Below are 26,739 nucleotides of genomic sequence, written 5' to 3' on the forward strand. Positions count from 1 at the left end.
AGTGGCAGTAAGAGCAGTAAGAGCACAACTCCCAGAACAATCACAAGCACTGGGGGGACGGAGAGAGTTTGTGGAGGAGAGACTGATGTTGAGCGCACTGGAGGAGAAACTGGAGGAGAAGCTGATGTTGTGGCAGGTGTAGTGGACACTGACAAATCTGTAAAATCTGTCAAAAACATTCAAAATTGTTCAGTCATGATTGTCTTAATATGATCTAAAATTAATAAAATTTATTTTTTGCTGTGACCTGCACAGGTGAGTCCAGCGTGCTCTTTGTGGGAGCAGTCAGTGTGGTTTTTCAGGGAGAGAGGACAGTCCTACAGGTGAATCTCATTCCCTCTGCACTCGACTCTGTTCATCCACACAACACCTTCACCAGCACCAAAGACTGAATTCCCATCAGCCCTCAATGCTGCTCCACAACCCAGCTGCCTGCAGACCACCTGAGCATCGCTGATGTCCCACTGATCATCACAGACTGAGCCCCACACAGCGTTATGATACACCTCCAGCCTCCCAGAGCACCGGCCCTTACCTCCACTCAGTCTGAGAGGAACATGATCTTGATTCAAAGACAAGTTGACACATTTTTGGCCAACTGATGTATGTTAGAACAGTGCCAGCTACATGCCTTGATATCAAATTGCACTATCAACATACATTGCACATAGCTTTCATCATTTAATGCTCTCTGAGCATTACCTGAACACTGTCTCTGGTAGGAAGATGTAGAGCAAGTCAAATAACTACGAGGGGACTCATGAATCTCCTGTTCTGTAATTATAAATGAATTCAATATGTTTTATACTTATATTTTTATTTTATATGGATTGCTATTTTTTCAGGCACATAATTTTGTCTGCAACAGTCTTACCTGAGCAGGTGATTTTGGCCACTTCATCTCCATCACAGTCATTTTGTCCCCATGGTAAAGATGGACATTGCCACAGGTTTGAGTCATGTGGTCGACATTTCACTTCATCCAACCAGTTAATAGCTGATTTCACTCTTGATACTGAATCAGAAAAATCACCAGATCTTCCACAGTTCAGCTCTTGACAGATCAGACTCGCTGTGTCTCTGTCCATCTGGTTCCAGCACACATTACACCAGGATCCATTGTATAAAAAACACCACATTCCCTTCACAGCCCTCAGTTAACCTGATCTCTTTAAAATATTGAAGAAAATTTAAACTAATATTATTATAAAAAAATTAAGTTGATTTAAAAATACAACAGTCTAATCCAATAGTTCTCTTACGAGAGTTCTCTCGTACTGCGTCTTAGCTAAGACGCTACGGGGAAAAGTCTCTTTTCACGAAATACTGAAGCAAAAAATGATCCTTAATTTTGAATTTTTGTAAAGCGCATTTGCAGCAGTACACAGCCATAGGCGAGACGGCTCGCTCGCTCATTGGCTGCTCTGTGGCAAGTGCACAGCCTATCGAGCGCAGGCTGATGCAATATCAGACCAATAAGGGCGCTTCGCGCCCTTCATGCCACTTCCCGCCGAAACGGGTGTGGCCCAACCCTATAAAAGGAGCTTGAAAAGGCTGACTCACCTGATTTTTCATCTCTTCAGCGAAGCTCACGCATCGCTGGATCACGAAGGAAGCAAGCGCCGTCTGATAGGCATCTCAGCGGGACGAGCCACTTCTGAAGCTGCTGGCCTTTGCCGCCTTCCACTGCCGTTCCTGCTGCGCTCTCCGGCGCCTATATCCTTTTATATATCCTTGTGTGTGTTCGCCCTGCGATGCACACTCGTAAAAGAGCTTGCGTCTTTTTAAAGATGCCCTCGTGCGGCTCGTGCAGAGCCCCGCTCAGCGAAGGAGACCGTCACGTCATCTGTGTCTCCTGCCTGGGTGAGGACCATGCAGCGCTCGTGCTCGCTGACGGCGGCTGCCCTCACTGCGAGCTAATGCCGATGGTGACTCTGAGGACTCGCCTGGCGTTCTTCTCCAAGCCTGCATCCTCCGCTGCGCCGCAGCGCTGTAAAAAGCGCTGCTCTCAGCGTTTACCGGAACCGCCTCCAGCTCTACCGAGCTCGCCGGTTCCCTCCGCTTCACCGGCCTCCCCTGCATCGCTTCCCGATGGTCAGCGCCCGCTGTCTGCCGCCGCGTCCTCCGAGGAAGTGGATCTCAGGGCCGCGTCGGAGGAAGAGGACACGTGCTCTCTGCTAGCTTCGGGCAGTGAGGGCTGGGCGAGCTCCGCGGATCTCGCGCCTTCTGCTCAGAGGCCCAGCAGACGAGCTGATATCGACAAGGAGCTGATGCGAGTGCTCACGCTGGCCGCGACGAGCCTCGGCCTCGAGTGGTCTGCACCAGCGCCCCCCTCTTGTTCCCGGCTGGATGGTAGTTTTCTTCCAGGAGAGCGTACTTCTCCGAACTCAAAGCCCGCCCCATTTCTTCCAGAGCTTCACGAAGAGGTGGCAAAGGCTTGGAACGCTCCATATTCAGCATGAACTCGTTCGTCATTCTCCACACTGGATGATGCTAAAAACAGAGGCTACCAGTCACTTCCGCCGGTGGAACAGGCGATAGCGACGCACCTTTGCCCGCCCTCTGCTGGACGGCGGACGAAAGCGGTGTTGCCATCTAAAGCCTGCCGCATGACGTCATCTCTGCTTGCGCGGATCTTCTCTGCTGCTGGGCAGGCTGCGTCTGCACTACACACCATGGCCACGCTGCAGATATTCCAGGGTGATCTCCTCCGTAAGCTGAACGAGATGGGACCTGAAGCGATCTGTCTCTCGGATCTGAGGAGTGCTTCGGATCTCTCCCTCCGCGCTACTAAGTCCGCTGCACAGGCCATGGGACGGGTTATGGCTTCCGCTACGGTGGCTGAGAGGCATTTGTGGCTAACGCTTTCCGACATCGCGGAGTCTGAGCGCGCTGCGTTCCTCGACGTGCCGCTGACTCCTGCTGGCCTCTTCGGATCGTCTGTCAACGAGTTTGTCGAGAGATTCGTCGAGGACCAGAAAGCGTCACAGGCATTCAAGCACTTCCTGCCAAAGCGCTCCGGTTCTGCAGCGAGCCGCGCTAGACCGGCCCCACAAAGCTCTCAGTCACGCCCACCGCCTCCAGCTGCGTCATCGCGACAGCATCAGCTTCTCGCTCTTCCAGCCGTCGCCCCGCGCCGCGGGAGCCGTGGCAGAGGATTACGGTGAAGCCAGAAGCCCCGAAGTCATCCTAGCACTGCTAGGAAAGCGCCGGTGTACGAGTTCCGCTGCGGCCGAGCTCTCACCCAAGCGCGCCGCTGTTGCAGTTCCAAGAATTGTGACTGTCTCAGCATCTTCTGCAATGCGCAAGCCTGCACGAGTGCCCGCTTGCCTGCACACAAAAGCCGTTATCACGGCTACCCAGATATTTCCCGAAAAGAGTGTTATTTCTGGTGGAGCCCAGTCAACAGAGCGCGCTTCGCATCCAGCCCTTAGCCATTCATGCAGATGCATGGTCAGCGCTTCCAGGGGTTTCGGATTGGGTGTTAGGCATTATAAAGAGAGGCTACTCGCTACAGTTTTTTCGACGCCCTCCGCGCTTTTTAGCGCGCTTCGAAACCACGGTCAAAACAGAAGTAGCACACATACTTCGGGCCGAAATATCAAAACTGTTGAGCAAAGGGGCTGTAGAGCCTGTGTCTCAAGCTCAAAGCGAGGGGGGGCTGTACAGCAGATACTTTCTAGTGCCCAAGAAAGACGGGGGTCTCAGGCCCATACTGGATCTAAGACAGCTGAACAAGGCATTGGTGAAACGCAGTTTCAGAATGCTTACGACCAGGAAGCTCCTCGCGCATATTCGCAGAGGACACTGGTTCATGTCAATAGATCTGAAGGATGCGTATTTTCAAATACAGATAGCGTCAAGTCACAGACGATATTTGAGATTCGCCTTCGAGGGCCAGGCATACCAGTTTACAGTCCTGCCGTTCGGCTTGTCCGTCGCTCCTCGTATGTTTACGAGGTGCATGGACGCAGCGCTCGCTCCTCTCAGACTCAGAGGCATGCGAGTGCTGAACTATTTGGACGACTGGCTGATTCTGGCTCAATCACGAGCGGAGCACAGGGCCGTTTTACTCGATCACCTCGAGAAATTCGGTCTCAGTGTCAACTGGACGAAGAGTTCGCTGAACCCCAGTCAGTCGATACTGTTTTTGGGTTTAGCTCTGGACTCACGTTCCATGACGGTTCCCGTAGCGTCTTAGCTAAGACGCAGTACGAGAGAACTCTCGTAAGAGAATGTACTCGGTTCTCTCTAGAAGAGGGAACGAGTACTGCATTCTCTGCCGTGCGTACGATTCACTCTGGTTCGCTTCGGCGATGAAATAAATCAGGTGAGTCAGCCTTTTCGAGCACCTTTTATAGGGTTGGGCCACAACCGTTTCGGCGGGAAGTGGCATGAAGGTCTGATATTGCATCAGCCTGTGCTCGATAGGCTGTGCACTTGCCGCAGAGCAGCCAATGAGCGAGCGAGCCGTCTCGCCTATGGCTGTGTACTGCTGCAAATGTGCTTTAAAAAAATTCAAAATTAAGGATAATTTTTTGCTTCAGTATTTCGTGAAAAGAGACTTTTCCCCGTAGCGTCTTAGCTAAGACGCAGTACTCGTTCCCTCTTCTAGAGAGAACCGAGGTTACGTTAGTAACCGAGTACGTTTTCAACCTGTTTTCAGCCTTTGGTATTGCAGGTGGGCCGCCAATTATAATATTGTTAACATATATAAAAATGTCTAAGTCATAATATGATAACTTTCATATATACAATTAAATAACAAAAAATAAATATTAAACTGTAACTTTGCTTCCACTATTCGAGCTGGCTGACTGGTTTAAGAATAAACCACTAATTTATATTTTTGCTGCATATGCTACAGAACAACAAATTCAAACATGAATAAATGGCTGTCAACATGTTTCCTCTTGACTGCTTGCTCTGCTGACTGTCTATCCACTGCCGAGCTCTAGCTAGATCTGGTTTTCCCGTTTTGTTGAGCGGTGCAGCCCGAGTTATTTTCTGTTCATTGCCAGTTCATTCTAGGGCTGTGCGATTAATAGAAATAGTCATAAAATCACAATTTAAGCGTGTGCGATTTCTACATGGCTTTATAGCACGATTTTCCGCGGGCCCTGACCTCCCGCAGTATGCTATCCAATGATCCAATCAGAATGCAACAGAACAGAACAAAACAGACTGGGCATATGTCTAACTCCAGGTTCATACACTGTCTGTGATGCGCCTTTTTTCTGAGCTCATGCTAACGGATCAGAGCGTTCACACTGCACACGGTAAAAGGCTAGAAATAAAAACGTGCGAAAATAATTAATATCTAGCACATGAGCATAGAGAGAGTTGTGAGTGTACAGGACGCAGTTTAAGTGAGAGGAGACATGTTTTAAGTGTTTGCACTCTCTCCGGGCGATAGCAGCGTGTATCTGAGCAAGCACGTCTGGTTTTGTGACAGAGAAAAAGGAAATTCGCGTGCGAACATAGAGATTCGCGCTCGTGCATTATTTTGATGTGCTTTCGCGTTACAATAACGCACTCTCACTGCTGCTTCTGAACCGCTTACACAGACTGTATACGCACTGCAGACGGAGTATGTGTGAACCTGTATATGGTATAATGTATAACAAATCTATTTTAACACCTGAGGCACCGCTACAATTAATGAGCTCTATGAACAATGCATTGAAAAAAAAAAATCTGTACACAAGTGTTATTTATATATATTTTTTTTCTTTTTTTTTGCCATAAGTCTATACATTTTGTTACACCTTTACTATAGTGATTATTTTAACTTATGTCTGTTCTAGAGACGTTAAAACTTTTTGAAGAAAAAATTTCAAAGAAATCGCGAGTGGTTTTTTTTTCTTTTTTTTTGTCCATATCGCACAGCCCTATTTCATTCAATGAATACAGTTAACAAACTAGCTTCTGAATACTAAGTTATTAACCCAACAATAGCGGGGTCGGTTAATTTTTTTGCAGTGGGCCGCGCAAATGTATGTGTTTGGTTATGTGGGCCGCGAGCTGAATAAGGTTGGGAACCACTGGTCTAATCTTTACCTGAGCACACGACATCCTACATCCTCCTTGTGATTACAGTCATGTTTTCCCCAGCCTGAAGAAGAGCAGCTCCACAGGGACGTCTCATTCCCCTCACACTCCACCTCATCCAGCCATATGTGTCCAGAACCAGGACCAAACCAGGCTGGTACCTGCTGGTTACTGAGGGCCACTCCACACTGCAGCTGTCTGCACACCACATGGGCATCTTTAATATCCCAGGAGTCATCACACACTGTCCCCCATGAGCCGCTGTGAAAAACCTCCAGCCTCCCTGCACAGTCTCCACCAGAACCCACCAGCCTGATGGACCTGTGACCTGATATTCAGAGACAGAAAAACAGTGATTGTACATACATATTTCTGATCACTAATAACTGAAGAATCTGTCCAGATGTTGTTGTTCTCACCAAGACAGGTGATGTACAGCTGTTGTGTGGAGCTGCGGTTGAGAGTTTGTGGAGAGCTGCAGTTCCCCAGATGAGCTTCACTCCCAGAGCACTGGAAGCCCGTCACACACTCATGACTGTGTTCAGGACTGGATGAAGAGGAGCCATCCTCTTCAGAAGAGAAGAGAAGTTCAGCACAGAGCCACAGCCCAGCTGTCTGCAGACCACAGAGGATTCAGTGAGACTCCAGGAGTCCAGCAGAACTCTCCTCCAGACCTGATGGATGAAAACTTCCAGCTCCCCCTAACACTGTCTCTCTCCAGACAACCGCACCAGACCATCATGAAGAGCGAGAGAGGAATCTGAGTGAAAGAGGTGTAATTTTATTAATATATTGCAAGGTAATTTATTACCTATTTTCAATAAAATCCTCTCACCAGAGCAGATGACTCCAACATCTCATCTGTGAGAACATTCAGCTCGACTCCATGAAGAGATGGAACATTCCGAGAGTTTTGTTTCTTTCCCATCACAATCAAACACATCAGCCCAGATTTCAACACTTCCCTCTCCAAACCAGTTGGATCCCACAACAGACACAGCAATCCCACAATTCAGCTGTCGACAGAGGACACTGGCAGCTCTCATATCCCAGCATGCATCACACACTGTGCCCCACTCATTTAGGAACTGAAGCTCCACTCTTCCAGAACAAGAGTCTGAGCCATTTACCAGCCTGAGATCAATGTATCCTGGACAAACATCTTTTGTCATTACGAGGCCAATTATTAAAACAATATCTATCATATAACATATGTTGATTGAGAATTTTTTTTTTTTATGTGTGTTATGTAAAGAGGGGTCAAAAATGATAACCATTCAGTTGCAACGCAGAAAAAATAAACAACTTATTTGGTTAACTTCTGCAATATAATATATTTATAGGTTACCCAAAATGTAAAGTTCTTTCATCATTTACTCCCAAATGTGTATGAGTTTCTTCTGCTTAACACAAAAGAATATATTTTGAAGAATGTTGGTAACCGAACAGTTGATGTTATCCACTGACTTCCATAGTACTTTGTTTTCTTTACAATGGATTTCAAGGTCTACCATCAAATGTTTGATTACCAACATACAGGATTAGAACAACTTCATGGTGAGTAAATTATCAAAGATAATTTTCCTTTTTGCGTGAACTATTACTTTAAGATTGATTATAGTAAATCTTACATTAAAAATAAATGAAGAGACACTGAATATTGAGTCTTTACCAGAACATTTAAGGCCCACATTAATGTCACTGCTGCAGTTGTGTTTGTGTGATGATATTGAACAGAATGAAATATGAGATTCATTTCCTCTGCACTGAATCTCTTGTGTCCACATCTGAGTGTCTCCTTTGTCAAAAGCAGCTGCTCCCAGCACCTGTACAGGAGCCCCACAGTCCAGCTCTCTACACACAACCTCTGCATCCTGCTGGTCAAAGACAGCGTCACACACTGACATCCACGTCTGATTATGAAGTATCTCTAACCTCCCAGAGCACAGGTGAAATCCAGCAGCAAGTCTGGAAGGCCTATGACCTGTTTATATTGCATGAACCACAGTGCACAGTAGAAAAAACGCATAATACAGATATAATGCAGATAAAACAAAAAGTTTTCCACATAAAACCACAATTCTTTGCATAAACACAAATTCATGGCCAAGAAGTAAGGGAAAAAATACTTAATGCTTAGAAGTACACCATTATTTACCTGAACAGATGACCCCTGCATTTGAATTTTGAGTACAGACATTTATGCTCCATCCTGATGACCCACAGTTCTTCAGCGTGGACTCTGATCCAATACATAATGCACTAATCCAGATGGGTCCCGATCCTTGTCCAAAGTGATTATCAGTCAAAGCATCTACAGGTTCTCCACAGTCCAGCTCTCTACACACCACTGCAGCATCAGTCATATCCCAGAAATCACCACACACTGTTCCCCACTGACCTCTGTGAAGAACCTCCACTCTGCCAGCACAGCGACTGTTACCACCAACCAACCTCACATTCATTCTCTCTAAGTGACAGAAGAATACAAAGAGAGACTAGGAGTAAAAAGAAGAATATTAAAAAGATATAACTCTCCTTGTACTTTATTTCTTACCAGCACAGAACAGCTCCTGGAAATTATCATCTGAACAATGGTTTTTATAAAGGGATGTTGGACAGAGGTGAATCATTCATATAAATCATATAATCATATAAATCAAATTTATATAATATTTTGTTTAATTGTAATGGCTGTATATATACACATATCCCTGAACTAAGTACATTTCTGCAGCTGTTATTTTTAAATGAAAACGAAAGGAGACAGTGCTATTCGATATCCTGTGAGGAAAATTGCAGCAGCCAAGGCGAGCTGACTGATGTTATCAAGTCAAATTACCGGATTTGCATCATTGCAAACATCACACTCCCAAGTCGAATGCACAAAGTATGAACTACCGAGGATGCAATTCTGAAATCAGCGTACTCTGTATTGAGAAACGCACGCAGTAGTAGACTGCACGTCACCTACGTCACCAGTCTATTTGCCTAATCTTCCTGGTACTTTACACCGCAGTGGAAACGCAGAAAGCAACAGGTCTGGAGGGAAAAAAGTTCGTGGTGCAAATGTTACGGGTAATTTCAGTGGAAATGGGGCATTTGTGGCCAGCAGAGTCAGTGAGGTCCATTTCTGCTTGCACTATACATCTTTCTTGAGTATTTTTCAATTTGGACCTGAGCTTTTGTCATCTTGTTCAAGTTGTGTATGTGAGACTAGGCAGTCTTTAAGCTATTCAGAAGAATACAATGTTTGCCACACTAACAAAACGACTCATGTTACACTTGTAACCATGGTTCCCTGAGAATAGGGAACGAGACGCTGCATCCTCTAGAGGGCGCTATGGAAACGCTGTCAGCGTGGCCAGTGTCTAAAGCATGGATTAAATAACGACAATGAACTTGACACTGGCAGGCGGAAGCTTATGATGTAAGCAAATGAGTGACTGCGGATATAACAGGGCACCTGTAGAACACATCATCCTCTTTTTTTGTCTGAGGAGACACAGCATGATGCTGAAGTATGGCACAGAGCGTCTCGTTTCCTATTCTCAGGGAACCATGGTTACATGCATAACCTGAGATGTTCCCTTTTGAAAGTGAACTCCATGCAGTGTCCTCTAGAGGGTGCTATGGGAATGGTGTACCAACACTGCCATGATAAGGGCTAAGTGCCTAGGTAACTGTTTCCCCAAGTCAGGACTTGAGGAACAGCATCCCTACCAGCAAGACTGCTACGCTCAAGCTCCAATCATCATAGACTAACTAACCCGCCAAAATCTGGAGCTCTACGAGTGGAGGTTTCAGCATAACGGCTCTCTAAACCAAGAGGAGACCTCAACACACTCAATGCCAGAAGCAGTTAGTGAGGCTCAAAATAGAAGAGCCTATCTATCAATAGTACTGTCCAATTGGAGCAATGGAGAGTGGATGCTTCAGCAGGATGACTCTCTTAAATGAGAGGAAACTTACACACTCAATCCTAGTTGGAGCTCTTAAGAGTGGAGGCCTCAGCGTAATGACTCTCTAACTCTAACTCACACTCAGTTAGTGAAGCTCAAAGAAAGAGCCTACAAAACTCAATCACTGCCCATGATGGAGCTCTGAAGAGTGAAGGCACCAGCAGAATGACTCTCTAAAATGAGAGGAAACCTATCACTGCTCAACCCTTGCAGGGGAACTCTTAAAAGTCGATGTCTCAGTATAATGACTCCCAAAAGCGAGAGGAGACTTGACACCACACATGCTAAGCAAAGTTAGCAAGGCTCATAAATAGGAAGCCAGCATACCAAACTAAGCGGAACTCTGGAGAATGGAGGCTTCAGTAAAATGAGTCTCATAACAAGAGGAAGCCACACAACTCTCACCCAACAAAATCTACTTTTAATGAAACCTGGTTCCCAACCTTCAGACTGGATTCTAATCATTGGTCAGGCCACAGGTTTCCTTCCCTAAGTGCAGCTATGAGGTTTGAGGAGGTGGGGGCACCGTGAGGACAGAAGGAGGCTAACTAGGTACTAGTACCAGCCCCAGACGCCTTCTGCCAAAGACCTTGTCTAGGCTGGAAGTGTCCCTTTATCTCCTTCCTTCTATTTCTGCACTCACGTCTCCTTTGCAGAATAGTTCAGAGGGCGAAACCAGCATATCGAGAAGAAAACTTGTTTCTCCCCGATGTCCGCCAGGTTCACCCACAGGTGCCTCTCCGTGACCACCATATCCGCCATTGACCTACCAATCGTGGCAGCCATCTACTTGGTGGCCCTGTGAGCCAGATCTGTTGTCCGGGCGCACCCTGTTCTATTTCCTTCAGCAAATCAGCCTGGCACACCAGCAGTACAGCCATTGTATGCTAGGCAGCACCCGCCTGACATGCTGTATGCCCTACCATTCAGACGAGATATTTCTTTCAGCAGCCTGGATGTCGGTTCCATAGCCTTCATCATAGATGTTACCCCATCTGAGAGATAGCTCCCAAGCATCTCTTTGATAGGGGGCATCGACACATATACATGCTCTCCCATACCCTCAATGTTAGCATAACTAGTATGTTGACACTGATGGATATGGGATGAATATGGTTTATCCTGTCTTTCTCTGTGTCGTGCTTCCACTGCATACCTAACCTAGCAGTAGCATGCTCCATATCCTCCAGCAGTTCCACATACACAGGGCAGGCTGGCTGTGAAAGCTCTGAATAATCCTCTTCACCTTTTCAGCCAAATCCTCCTCATGTTGGCTAGAAGACAGCATAGCACTTTCTGTTGGATAAGAAGATTTGAGAGACAGCACATATTCCTCCCCCAGATCACCCTCGTCAGCCCGCAGTGAGTGTGGGAGATTAATCTCACCCTCAAACTCATCAGCAAGCTCCATCTGCGATCCCCATGATCTCAGTCTCCTCGCTGCCTCGGCAGTTGCAGGACCCGAGCCACAGGGTGCAAATGATTGTCCCAATTCCCTCAAGAAAAGGGACAAACGAGAGCGGAGCTTTCTTAATGAGAACCACTCACAACAAACGCACCTTGTGCTCCTCGCCCAAGCACATGACACAAAGGTTGTGTGCATTATCCGGTGTCAAATATCACAGACACAGATCTGCACACTTCCTAAAACACCTAAGATTAGACATTACTCACCACTCACACTTCAGAACAAATGACCCTGAAGACAAAACAGAGGATGATGTGTTCTGCAGGTGCCCTTTTATATCCGCAGTTGCTCATTTGCTTAAGTCAAAAGCTTTTCGCTTCCACAGTCAAGTTCATTTTATATTATTTTATTCACGTTTCAGACACTAGCCACGCTGACAGTGTTCCCATAGTGCCCTCTAGAGGACACAGCATGGCATTCCCTTTTGAAAGGGAACTTATTTTTCTTATAAAGTGACATGCAGAAAATGTTCCTCCTACCCGACAGACAGTGGAAAAACTCTCTGGCCCTCACATATGGCAAACAAACAATTTTTTTTTTCTTACCTTCTGACTACTAGCAAACGAGTCTGAACTCCGCCCTATAGAGCTTTATGCTGTGCTGACACCATGTACAGAAAAACAGTAATGACATCATTATCGAATGTGCACTCTCACAATCTGTTATTGCTAGATTAGTGCAAGCAAGGAGAATATCTTCAAATATCAATTTAAGACAAAGTTTTAAAGGTAAATAATGTGTTTTCAGAAAACATAAGTTTTATGTCTTTGGCCTAGGCCAAAACACACTGCATGATTTCGGCAATCCAATAATATCATTGCTTGTCACACCGTGCGACATGAATCTAATAAACTAAGAGCTTGAAGTACACCGTTTTATGTTTAGCACCATGTCGCGTTGATTTCATGTTGCATTTTTATTGGTTGGTTAGTAAACGTAGCAGCAAATGACCATAGCAGCAAACACACTGTGTGATGATTATATGATGATCATGTTGTATTGTATCCTATCTTTAGTTGCAAGACCGTGACTACGGCCATTTTTTAAATCTCTCTCATTGTACGTCACAGGATCACCAATTAGAAGCTACGATCTGAGAAATCGCCACAATTGTTTCACAATGCCAATCTTTCGTCTGGGACTGCCGAAAATCGTGCAGTGTCATAAGCACTTTAATAAACACACAATTATAATAGTACATTAATTGTATCCTTGTTTTGTACTTCTAATTAGTTTCTGTTGTTTTATTTTGCTCTCTCCTCTGTGTTTCTGCGTTTGCCACTTCCCACCACAGATTACGCTATGCCTATGTATACGTTATTCACTGAAATCCCACTCTCTCATGAATGTGCATATGACAGTTAGCAGAAGCTAGAAATTATGGTTTATAAAGTTTTAAATATACTTTTCCTATAAAAACTCTGAAGGTCTTTATTTTTAAGTTATATAAATATATAACTATGACTGTAGCCTACTCTGAAATGAAAGTCATATACACCAAAGGCTTGGATGGCTTGAGGGTGAGTAAATCATGGGGTAAGTTAATTTTTCATTAGGGTGAACTATCGCTTTAAGTCTTCAGCTCAAGATTAGACTTATGTTATTATACTTTTACCAACACAAAACATTTTACAAACATTTTGAAAATACCTACCTGTTTACCTGTAGCCTCAAGATGTTAAATAATGAACTTTCATTTACATAAACAAATTCGACCTTGCAACAGCTACATCTGGGGGATGTTTATTTAGGTTTAGCATCTTATAATTTTGTTCATTTGATGGCAGGTCTCAAAAACTGCCAAATACACGCAGGCCACATTACAAGACAATTGAAAATCTGTGGCAGTAAGGGTCATCTTACAAAAAACACCAGAGGTTTCACTTAAATAATTAGTGGTTGTCATCAGGCCCATGTCCCTCTCACCAATACCCCCATCGACCCAGATAAGAACGGTCTGTAACCACTCTGCTAAAGATTCCGTTAATCCGCTCCGTGTTTTCCCGCCCGCTCGAGTCCACAGCATCACTCACAATCTGTGTGCTGCTCTCTGTGGTCGAGACCACAATTCCCAATGTCGTTGCATTAACAGGTAGATGCATTACAATTCACATTACAGTCAGTGGATGATTCCCTGAAATAGTAATTTGGTAGTTTGTTTTTGAATTTCTATCAGTAATGATTTGCTCTCAGTCTTATAGAAGTTATAACAACAAAATATAAGTACTCAGAATTAGAATGTCTAAACAAATCATTGTACCCAAGTAGATCTAATATAAATAGCACTTGCTGTTGTTTGCACCCTTTGTAGACAAACAAACAATAAACAAATAAACAAACAATCAGATATATAAAAATAAAACCTTCACAAGAAAGAAGAGGAAGGGAGGCTGCTAAAGGCAGTTCAACATTGCAAACATGAATACAAAGCTCCAGCAAGCCAGTAGGTAAATCATCATATAGAATATTTAGTAGTTTGTCATACTTTAATTCTTGTAATTAAGTATATTTCCCATCATAAATTACTTGTCTTGATACTAGTAATCTATAACCCATCATATTATATTACAACCAAATGAATAGTAGGCCTATAAATAAAAACAGTAATACTAAACATATTACAAATGTTCTAAACAAGTTGTTTATTAGTATATAATATATTTTTATGTTGTAAAATATTAAATTAAATTTGTAATACTTTTAGGGGGGAGTGAATTTCTCTGAGACTTTACATGCCAGTTTTAAGTCTGGATGTCCTGTACAGAGCACATTCGGGGCTTTTCAGAGATACCAAATGATTGGATGTTTCACCATGACCACTCCCTCTCATTGGTCTTCAAATATGTCTGAAATTAATTTAGTGACACTCTTATGGAAATATGACAATATTTTGTGATTATCATTTAAATCTAATGTTTTAATTGTGTGTCATAAATCAACATCTCGGGAAAATGTTATGGGGTTTCAAATCAAAATATGACTTTCTGTTATAAAAAAGAATGGTGAGGACACCGGGACTAAAGCATGTTTATTAAGCATTTTGGGAGACATAACACATTTATAGGGAAAGAAATTATATTTCAATATTCTTTGAAATATTATATATTATTATGAAAATCTTGTCAATTATTACTCCCATTATTACACTTCTTTTTTCATTACATGTTGCCCCAAAAACATATTAATATGCAAATTAGATTTAGTTATATATATAACTATATATACACACACACACTGTATATGAAGAGAAAACCTGTTTATGACCATTTTACACACATTTTGCAGAAAGAAAAATGGTATATTGAATCATTGTGTTGTAACATAGTTGAGAATCATCTTTATACAAAGTTTGGTAATTTAAAAAAATCAGTGGTTTTAAGAAATTGAGTCCCATAGCATAACTTATGAATTATATATATATATATATATGAAAGTGAAAGTGATGTGACATTCAGCCAAGTATGGTGACCCATACTCAGAATTTGTGCTCTGCATTTAACCCATCCGAAGTGCACACACACAGAGCAGTGATAACACACACACACACTGTGAACACACACCCGGAGCAGTGGGCAGCCATTTATGCTGCGGCGCCCGGGGAGCAGTTGGGGGTTCGGTGCCTTGCTCAAGGGCACCTAAGTCGTGGTATTGAAGGTGGAGAGAGAACTGTACATGCACTCCCCCCACCTACAATTCCTGCCGACCCAAGACTCGAACTCACAACCTTTCGATTATCAGTCCGACTCTCTAACCATTAGGCCACGACTTCCCCTATATGTATGTGTGTGTATATATATATATATATATATATATATATATATATATATATATATATATATATATATATATATATATATATATATATATAAATATATATATATATATATATATATATATATATATATATATATATATATATATATATATATATATATACACACACACACACAAACACATTATTTTAATGCTCTCTAAACTATGTAAAGACATGGGGGAAAAAATCTGAAATCTTTTTTTTCTCGGGTCTTAAGAGGCTAAGAAAATAATAAAAGTCATTTTAAATGATCAGAATGTGTCTGTGACAAAGAGTTCTAAATATGTGGCTTCTAAAAAAAAAAAAAATGTTCCTGGTTGTAAAATGACCATCTGACCAAATCTGATTCAAACCCATGTGAAATAAATAAGAAATTAAAATCAAATGTAATAATTGCTTTTTACAACCAGTCATATTTATTTTTCATAAAGTTAACTTTAACGACATAAAACCAACCAAATGTAGTTTAAATTGCAATATTAAATTATTTACTAAAATAATATGTTGAACACAAAGTTGCAGTCTTCCTAAAAACAGACTAAAAAGAGAGTTTGATGGCCATTAATGAGTACAGGTGGAAAGATATATCTGATTAATGTGAGGAAAAGCATTTTCTGGTTCTTATCAGAGTAGATTTTGGTGCACTTATACACTGTCCTTATCAAAGTGTACAGCTGCCAGGCTCAGAGAGTGAGGGAGAGCCCATTTTTATCAAAACATCTACAATAAAGTCTGAAATTATTACAGAGTGTGCGGCCTTCTCTTTTAATTATATATTTGTAACAACTGGATCATTTGTATTAACAAATTTGTATTAACAATTTAATGAATGAATTTGCTTATTCATTTCCAATTCTTAATTTTTTTTTCTGTATTCAGAACAATTAAATAATCAGGAGTAAAGCAATCAGTAAGAATGCTGTTTAATTATTACTTCCACATATTTTTGTCATATTTAGCAGTCATTTTTTGCAATTGTATTCTTATGACAGTTGTTTTACACTACAACACAGCCAGTGAATAAAATGTATCCAAACATCTTATTTTAGGTTGATTATAAATGCTTCTGAACATACATTCAACAAATGTTCAGAAACATATTTGTGCAAGTCATTGCAATTGTTTTGTCAATAGAAGACTCTCCTATATTTCAGCTATTTGAAAGGAACAAAAAAATTACTTTAAGAAAAGAGGAAATCAAACCAAACATGATTAAGCATAGAAATACTGAACCCTAGTCCTGATCCATAACCTTCATATGTTAAATAGAATTTATAATATTAAAAGTAATTCTCCTCATCTGTGTTCATGACTATTTTAAGCAACATATTAAATAATATTAATAGAATCAAAGGAACCTTTTTTTTTTTTAACTTTATGAAATAAACAGAGGCAGCAGGTGTGGCCATTGAGTCATACAGCTCTTCCCTCACCGTTTGACTCCTCCCCCACATCATCATAGTCTGCATTAAAAAAATAATGTTATGATTGCATCCATGTTAATTTAATTTAAATCAGCAAATTACTAATATAATATTTCAAGTTTGTGTATCTTAAAACAGGTGCTAATAAAGAATGAGACATGCAATTTTTAAATATTCTTAATATTTAAAATAAATGTTGGAATCATAAGTCAATAAGGTTACCTAACAGGTTTATCACATCTTCAGTGATACTCCACACATCATCATACTCCTCCTGATCTCCCTCTTTACACATGTACAAAAAAGATCATTTTAATTTTTAATACACATTGAGCTTGTCATACAGTAGGTCCCTGTCACCTCATGACAGATTATTAGATTACACCTGATATAGCCATAATAATTCATAAATGGTATAAACACATTCTATATATCAAAGAAACAAATTTAGTTAATTAAAAAGTTACTTGTGACTCACCTGTTGCACGCTGAGAGCACTGTCCATTAATAATGACATCATCATAATTCTCTGGTGTGTCCACTACACACAAACATGCACATACATTTTAAGCTCTTAAATGTAACATTAACATTAAAATGACATTTTATTTTATCTGAACCGGCCTTCAACTTAAAGCAGCAGGATGTAAAAATCCATGAGAAAAATTATCCAAACATAAAATCACCTTTTTCAGTGCCATAGTTCTGTCTAGTAGTAATGACATCATAATATCCCTCTGGTGTGTTGTCTACAAATTTAACACAAAACCATTGTCGTTATATGCACAATATTCACATTGTAGAATTACACAGAGAGAACTGCAACTAAAGTACAGAAGAGCATCAGCACCTGTCTCATGATCCGGTCTTGGTCCACCAGTGAAGATATCCTCATACAATCCTGTTGTGATCTCATTCACCCTCTCTGCAAAATCAAAATTATATATATAAAAAAAAAAAAATATATATATATATATATATATATATATATATATATATATATATATATATATATATATATATATATATATATATATATATATATATATATATATATATATATATATATATATATATATATATATATATATATATATATATATATATATATATATATATATATATATATATATATAACATACCTGTATAACATTTCTAAAGGTGAAACTTTCATATATTCTAGATTCATTACATCAAGTGAAACATTTCTAAAGTTTTTGTTTGTTTGTTTTAATTTTGATGATTAGAGCTTACAAAAAACTCTGTCTTTCAAAATATTAGAATATTTACATTTGGGTTTCTTTAAATAACCATCCCTACAGCAAATTCCGGGTATCTCTTCTTTGAAACCATAATGATGAGGAAGACTGCTGACTTGATAATGTTCCAGAAGATGATCAGTGACACCCTCCACAAAAAATGTAAGTCACAGAAGGTCATTATTGAAAGGGGTGTCTGTTTACAGAGTGCTGTATCAAAGCATATTAAATTCAAAGTTGACTGGAAGGAAGAAATTGGGTAGCATAAGGTGCACAAACAACAGGGATGACCGCAACCTTGAGAATTCTGTCAAGCAAAGCTGATTCAAAAGCTTGGGAGAGCTTCACAATTAGTGGACTTAAGCTGGAGTCAGTGCATCAAGAGTCACCAAACTCAGACGTCTTCAAGAAAAGGGCTACCAAGCCACTTCTGAAATAGAAACAATGATCCAAAGCAACTTACCTGGGCTGAGGAAGAACTGAAAAGAAATGGACTGTTGCTCAGTGGTCCAAAGTCCTCTTTTCAGATAAAAGTACCTTTAACATTTCTTTTGGCAATCAAGGTCTGGAGGAAGACTGAAGAAGCACAGAATCCAAGCTGCTTGAAGTCCAGTGTGAAGTTTCTGCACTCAGAGATGATTTAGGGTGTCATGAACTCGGCTGGTGTTGCTCCATTGTGTTTTATCAAGTCCAAAGTCAATGCAGCTGTCTACCAGGAGATTTTGGAACACTTTATGCTTCCATCTGCTGACAAGCTTTATGGAGATTCTGATTTCTTTTGCAGCAGAACTTAGCACCTGCCCATATTGCCAAAACCACTTTCAAGGGGTTTGCTGAACATGATATTACTGTGCTTGATTGGACAGCCAACATGCCTGAACAACACAGAAGGGCTGAGGCCGCTATTAATGAAACCTGGGATTCAATAGTGCCTCAGCAGTGCCACAGGCTGATAGCTTCCATGCCACACCTCAATGATGCTGTCATTTGTGCATAAGGAGCCCCGATCAAGTTTTGAGTGCATCAATGAACACACTTTAAAGAACTTGAGCTTTTCTGTTTTGCTAATACTTTTTTATTATTATTATTTATCTTAGGAAATATTATAATATTTTGAGATACTGTATTTTTGACGATCATGAGCTATAAATCCAGTCATCTAAATAAAATAACATTTTTAAATGTTTTACTGTACATGTAATGAATCTTAAATATATGAAAGTTTCACTTTTTAAAATAAGTTACAAAATAATTTACTTTATTATTTTTTTAGATCCAATTGTGTGTGTGTGTGTATGTGTGTGTGTGTGTGTGTGTGTATTCACCCTCTCTTCAAAATCTAAATTATATATAGACAGAGAGAGCGCACGGGGGGGGTCATTAATTTTCCTGAAATTTCTAAATTTCACAGTTTAATGATTTTGTTAAAATCACCTCTCTAACCTGTGAGAAGCTCATCAGCATCTTCAGAGATGAGACTCCCTGTTAAAGCGGAGCAGAACAATCAGAAACATATATATTTTTTATATTATTATTTATATTATTTCATATTGGTAGGATTCAACTGCAAGATGATTTGAAAGTTAAGATCAACAACTTGATCCTTACTCAAGAATGAGGTGCCAAGCTGATTTCAACATAACAAGGTTAATTAGTACTGTATGTGCTAGCAATGGAGGAGAAGTAAACACTGTAGAGTCCCTTTGAATCAGTAAACAGTTACAGTTATGTCATGTCATGATGCCTCACCTCTATGAGTTAATTGATTGTGTCTGTGATAAATTTCCTCATATACTGGCTCAGTCTGAGAATGAGTCCTGTGTAGTCCTGTGTACCAGTCAGAGAGAGCTGTGAGTGTAGACAGACAAACCTGCTGTCAGTTCACAAAACATGATTGATCAAACACTTAATAAGACACAATATGACAGTCTCTGGATCTCTCCTACCTCTCCTCATCACTCTGTTCTGCTGAATCAGTATAAGCAGTGGCACTAAGAGCAGTAAGAGCACAACTACCAGAACAATCACAAGCACTGGGGGGACGGAGAGAGTTTGTGGAGGAGAGACTGATGTTGAGCGCACTGGAGGAGAAACTGGAGGAGAAGCTGATGTTGTGGCAGGAGTAGAGGACACTGAAACATCTGGCAAATTAAAAAATACAGAAATTATAATGATTTATGCAAATGTTTGGAAATATAGAAATATTTTACACTTTAAAATGATGAAATGAATATTATTCCACAGTGATTACTGTGACCTGCACATGTGAGTACAGCTTGCTCTTTGTGGGAGCAGTCAGTGTGGTTTTTCAGGGAAAGAGGACAGTCCCACAGGTGAATCTCATTCCCTCTGCACTCGACTTTGTTCATCCACACAACACCTTCACCAGAACCAAAAGATGAATTCCCATCAGCCCTCAGTGCTGCTCCACAACCCAGCTGCCTGCAGACCACCTGAGCATCGCTGATGTCCCACTGATCATCACAGACTGAGCCCCACACAGCGTTATGATACACCTCCAGCCTCCCAGAGCACCGGCCCTTACCTCCACTCAGTCTGAGAGGAACATGATCTGAAACACACATTAATCATCACTGAGCAGCTTCAGCACAACATTGTCATAAACCTCAAGTTCTTTTCTGTATTATAAACTGGTTTAAATCCCTATGTTTATTCTGTTCTAGAGCCCTTAACTTCTCTCTGTGACGACTTTAGGAGTTTTTTTTTTTTTGGAAAAGATTACATTAAGATCCCATTAATTTTATCTGTATGATACTATATGATACAATATTAGAAGTAAAAATAAAAATAAAACCATGAAAATAAAACCATAATTATTTTGGGCCTAACCATGACCTTCTGGCCCTTATGAAAATAAGTGCACTAGAAATCTGGGAGTTCTGTTTTATCATAACTTAAATTTGACAAACAGTTCAGTGCCGATACATATACATATACATATATATACATGCTTTTTTTCCGTCTTTGTTAACCTTCCTTAAATTAAACACTTTTTTAATCACAGAGAAGCTTCCAGACGGTGATTCATACATTAGTATCAACTTGTTTAGAATATTGTAATTCATTTTATTACGTTGTTTCAGCCTTCCTCCTCCCACCTACATCTAGTGCAAAAGTCAGCTGCTAGACTTCTCTCTGGGACCCACAAGAATGAGCCAGTGACTTTTATTTTATTTACACTGCACCAGTACCCTATTAAATACAGAACTGATTTGAAAATTATATTATTTGTTTATAAAGCCCTCAATAATTTAGCCTGTCAATACCAGTATGAGTATTGTTGTGTTTAAAATTTGGTAGTCTTGTTTTTAATTTGATTTAATTTTATGATTATTTGTAAGTTTTACTTTATTCTGTAAAGAACTTTGGTCAACCTCTGTTGTTTTTAAATCTGCTTTATAAATAAATGATGTAAAAAATTTTATTTACAAAAAAAAAATCACACACAGTGAAGGAAGTTTAACTGCACATATAGTAAAAATGCTGTAATGAATGTTGGCAACCTAGAAATGCAAAACAAATGACTGGCAGAAAGCACCTCAAATTTTTCTAACTGATGAAGTTTATTCTCTGTGGTTTACAGAGTCAAATGTTTTCTATTGTCTTCGGTCACAGTACGAATAATGGAACTCATTACTATTATTTTCAAAGCTATATCAGCTATTCAGTGTTATATTTGGAAAAAGTAACACAATATTTAAAACAATTTGTTGTCAAATAAACTTACTTGAACACTTTCTCTGATAAGAAGATGCTGAACATGTCAGACGACTTCGAAGAGATTCTTGACTTTCCTCCTCTGAGATTATAACATGATCACAGTTTCATGAAAACAATTTCAAATAATTTATTCAGTGTTTCATGTAATTTCATGTAACCTTTAAATTTACAGATTATCACTGAGTTTAAATGGTTTAAAAATTTACCTGAGCAAGTGATCTTGGCCACTTCGTCATCACAGTTATTCTGTCCCCAGGGTGAAGATGGACACTGCCATAAAGTGGAATCATGTCGTCGACATTTAAAATAATCCAGCCAATTATGAGGCTTCAGTCCCTCTGAATAAATGGGTTCATTGCCAGATCTTCCACAGTTCAGCTCTTGACAGATCAGACTCGCTGTGTCTCTGTCCATCTGGTTGTAACACACATTACCCCAGGATCCATTGTAGAAAACTTCCACATTCCCTTCACAGCCCTCAGTTAATCTGATCTCTTTAAACTCTAAATAGAAAAGATAGGTAATTAATATATATATATATATATATATATATATATATATATATATATATATATATATATATATATATATTAGACCTTTTAAGGAATAAATATTTTTTTATGTAAAAAGAAACTGTATTTCACTGCCAGACGATAAAACCATTTCAATAATAAATAGATAACATTTTTACAATTTGCAATTGTAAGATGCATGTCTTTTATTAACTAAAAAGAACCAAATCAGAGTCATTCATTTGAGAATCAGATTTAAATTTTCATGTGTTCCTCAATGAATATTCAGCAGAAGTGTCGCACCTCGGAGTAAGATGAACTTTGTCTGAGTGTTTCAGTACTGTATTCCATCTACTGTACACTAGAAAGTGTGCATGAACCTTCACTTCAAATATCACTTTTAAAATTCTTTTAAAAAGGAATAAGAACATTTTTCAACCCTGTTCTTAATGTGCATAGTGCAAACACAATGAATATTGCTAATAATGAGTCCCATTTATGGGTTATCAAAAGTCCTTTAAATTATTGTTTACTGTTTACCTGAGCACACGACTCCTACATCCTCCATGTGCTGACAGTCATGTTTTCCCCAGCCTGAAGAAGAGCAGCTCCACAGGGACGTCTCATTCCCCTCACACTCCACCTCATCCAGCCATATGTGTCCAGAACCAGGACCAAACCAGGCTGGTACCTGCTGGATACTGAGGGCCACTCCACACTGCAGCTGTCTGCACACCACATGGGCATCTTTAATATCCCAGGAGTCATCACACACTGTCCCCCATGAGCCGCTGTGAAAAACCTCCAGCCTCCCTGCACAGTGTCCCCCAGAACCCACCAGCCTGATGGACCCACGACCTGATATTAAGAGACAGAAAAACACATTATTCCTCACAAACAACTGAAGAATCTGTCCAGATGTTGTTGTTCTCACCAAGGCAGGTGATGTACAGCTGTTGTGTGGAGCTGCAGTTGAGAGATTGTGGAGAGCTGCAGTTCCCCAGATGAGCTTCACTCCCAGAGCACTGGAAGCCCATCACACACTCATGACTGTGTTCAGGACTGGATGAAGAGGAGCCGTAGAAGTCCAGCACAGAGCCACAGTCCAGCTGTCTGCAGACCACAGAGGATTCAGTGAGACTCCAGGAGTCCAGCAGAACTCTCCTCCAGACCTGATGGAAGAAAACTTCCAGCTCCCCCTCACACTGTCTCTCTCCAGACAACCGCACCAGACCATCATGAAGAGCCAGAGAGGAATCTGAGGAGATGTGGAATTTTACAAAGATGTTGCGAGATATTGCATGTATTAAAAATATATGTTCAATAAAATCCTCTCACTAGAGCAGATGACTCCAACATCTCGTGTGTGAAAACATTCAGCTCGACTCCATGAAGAGATGGAACATTCTGAGACTTTTGTTTCATTCCCATCACAATCAAACACATCAGCCCAGATTTCACCACTTCCCTCTCCAAACCAGTCGGATCCCACAACAGACACAGCAATCCCACAATTCAGCTGTCTACAGAGGACACTGGCAGCTCTCATATCCCAGCATGCATCACACACTGTTCCCCATTTACTGAGATACTGATGTTCAACTCGACCAGAACAGGAGTCTGGTCCGTTTACCAGTCTAAGATCGGTGTGACCTTAATGAAGAACAATGTTTATTTAAAAACATTTTCATTTATTTTTTTACAAAAAAGAAACAAACTTTGTAATTATCACAGTAAGTGGAAACTACAGTTCCATTACCAGAACATAACAGCCCAATGGCATTCTCATTGGTACAGTTGTGTTTAAAAGATGATGTTGGACAGAAAGAAATATAAGATTCATTTCCTCTGCACTGAATCTCTTGTGTCCACATCTGAGTGTCTCCTTTGTCAAAAGCAGCTGCTCCCAGCACCTGTACAGGAGCCCCACAGTCCAGCTCTCTACACACAACCTCTGCATCCTGCTGGTCAAAGACAGCGTCACACACTGTGTACCATGTGTTCCCATGATTCAACTCTATTCTTCCAGAGCACAGGTGAGGTCCATCAATAAGTCTGGAATGTTTATGATCTGTTTATATTATATTTAATAAATGATACAAAAGAGACAAATCACAGTTATTTGGAGTGTATATGTTGAGCATATGAAAAATACAACATGAATATCAGATTTACAGTTGTGTGTCATTTTATGTCATTTATGACATTTATCATAGTAAACAGTATACTATATAATTCACCTGAGCAGATGACTCCAGCATCACTATTATGAGTACATGTGTGCGTTCCCCATCCTGCTGATCTACAGTTCTTCAATGTAGATTCCATTCCAGAACAAAAAGCACTCATCCAGATTGGTCCTGATCCTGGTCCAAAATGAGCATCACCCAGAGCATCTACAGGTTCTCCACAGTCCAGCTCTCTACACACCACTGCAGCATCAGCCAAATCCCAGTCTTCGTCACATACTGTTCCCCACTGACCTCTGTGAAGAACCTCCACTCTACCAGCACAGCGACTGTTACCACCAACAACCCGCACATTCATTGAATCTGAAAAAGAGTAACAGAAAGAGAAAGGGAGCATGCAAATTTGTCATATTTATAATAATGGACTACTGTATTGTATACATACACAAGTGTCTCTTCCTTTCTCTCTCTCTTAATACAGCTCTTACCTGCACACACCAGTCTAACATTGTTGTCCTGTGAACAGTTGCTTTCGACTGATGGTGATGTTGGACAGAGGTGAATCTGAGACTCATTTCCTCTGCACTGAATCTCTTGTGTCCACATCTGAGCGTTTCCTTTGTCAAAAGCAGCTGCTCCCAGCACCTGTACAGGAGCCCCACAGTCCAGCTCTCTACACACAACCTCTGCATCCTGCTGGTCAAAGACAGCGTCACACACTGACATCCACGTCTGATTATGAAGTATCTCCAACCTCCCAGAACAGCGAGAACCTCCAACCAGCCTGACTTCTGAAACACGGATAATTTAAATAATTTCCTTGTGTATAATAAATTACCTTTTTGTATACTTGATGTATAAAAGTAATACATCTAACTAGCCTATTTGTTTTTTAATAACCACCAACTAGAATCTGCCAAATATTTTGGGTTTGTCTGTACAGTATATCGAACTAAATTATTTTAGTAGAGACTATTTTAGTGATTAAGGTGAGGTACTGTACTGTGTGGAGCAGTTTACCTGAGCATCTGACTCCAGCATCTTCATTATGATCACAGTCGCTTTTACTCCATCCTGATGTGCCACATTTTTTCAGTGTAGACTCTGATCCAGTACACACAACATAACTTATCCAGATTTGTTCTGTTCCTGGTCCAAAATGAGCATCACCCAGAGCATCTACAGGTTCTCCACAGTCCAGCTCTCTACACACCACTGCAGCATCAGCCATATCCCAGTCATCATCACATACTGTTCCCCACTGACCTCTGTGAAGAACCTCCACTCTACCAGCACAGCGACTGTTGCCACCAACCAACCTCACATTTACACGATCTGTATATTGAACAGAGAGAATGAGAAATGAAGAGACAGTGAGGAAAATAGAAAATCGGAATGAAAATTTTTTATAAATGAAACACATTATGAGAGGGAAAACATTTTATTATTTTGGTAACATTACATTCTCAGCCCAGGGATTTGAATCTAGAAAATAAATTAGCTCCAACCTGCACACACCAGTTCAACATTGTTTTCATGTTTGACTGATGGTGATGTTGGACAGAGGTGAATCTGAGATTCATTTCCTCTGCACTGAATCTCTTGTGTCCACATCTGAGCGTTTCCTTTGTCAAAAGCAGCTGCTCCCAGCACCTGTACAGGAGCCCCACAGTCCAGCTCTCTACACACAACCTCTGCATCCTGCTGGTCAAAGACAGCGTCACACACTGACATCCACGTCTGATTATGAAGTATCTCTAATCTTCCAGAGCAGCGAGAACCTCCAAGTAGCCTGACATCTGAAACAAAAACAATTAATTGGTAGGTTTATTCTTATTTATTGATTTCGTTAGCATACACTTGAACGAGATATGTTTGTGATTTTTATGTACTGTATACTATTCAAAAGTTTGTGGTCAAACTTATAAAAAATTACAGTAATGATACTTATAATGTTCCAACATACATACAACATACTTCAGTTAAAAGCAAGATTATTGAAAAGGAAATCTTTAATCAGGTGAACAAATACTTAAACTCAAATTGATGCCTGGACAATTTTCAATCTGGTTTCCGACCGCATCACAGCACAAAGACAGCACTCATTAAGATAATAAATGATATTTGCTTAAATTCTGATTCTGGCAAAATATCAGTGCTGGTACTACTAGATCTCAGTGTTAACTTTGACACAGTCAATCAGAACACTTCTAGGGAGACTGGAAAACTGGGTCGGGATTTTTGGGATGGTTCTCAATTGGTTCGGGTCATACTTAGAAGTGAGAGGTTATTATGTGAGTCTAGGAGAGCATAAGTGGA

At 40.6% G+C, this 26,739-nt stretch overlaps 1 protein-coding gene across 1 annotated transcript; it reads right to left on the reverse strand.

Annotated features, from left to right (window-relative positions):
- Positions 1 to 235: 235 nt before the first annotated feature.
- Positions 236 to 25,651, reverse strand: LOC132105379 (scavenger receptor cysteine-rich type 1 protein M130-like). The gene is made up of 23 exons (XM_059510464.1): positions 25,591 to 25,651; positions 25,441 to 25,524; positions 24,909 to 25,211; positions 24,472 to 24,783; positions 23,991 to 24,302; positions 23,666 to 23,884; positions 23,166 to 23,489; positions 22,772 to 23,089; positions 21,926 to 22,222; positions 21,727 to 21,798; positions 20,236 to 20,550; positions 19,925 to 20,119; positions 17,198 to 17,260; positions 16,942 to 17,004; positions 11,175 to 11,309; positions 8,276 to 8,521; positions 7,724 to 8,035; positions 7,013 to 7,201; positions 6,471 to 6,620; positions 6,074 to 6,379; positions 875 to 1,015; positions 703 to 774; positions 236 to 562 (listed from the first exon to the last, which is right to left on the reverse strand). Exons 1-23 carry the CDS (start codon positions 25,649 to 25,651, stop codon positions 318 to 320), a joined length of 4,734 nt encoding a protein of 1,577 aa, XP_059366447.1. The 3' UTR covers positions 236 to 317.
- Between the last annotated feature and the right edge of the window lie 1,088 nt (positions 25,652 to 26,739).

This window comes from Carassius carassius, chromosome 26 (genome assembly GCF_963082965.1).
Source record: "Carassius carassius chromosome 26, fCarCar2.1, whole genome shotgun sequence".
Taxonomy (NCBI): Eukaryota; Metazoa; Chordata; class Actinopteri; order Cypriniformes; family Cyprinidae; genus Carassius; species Carassius carassius.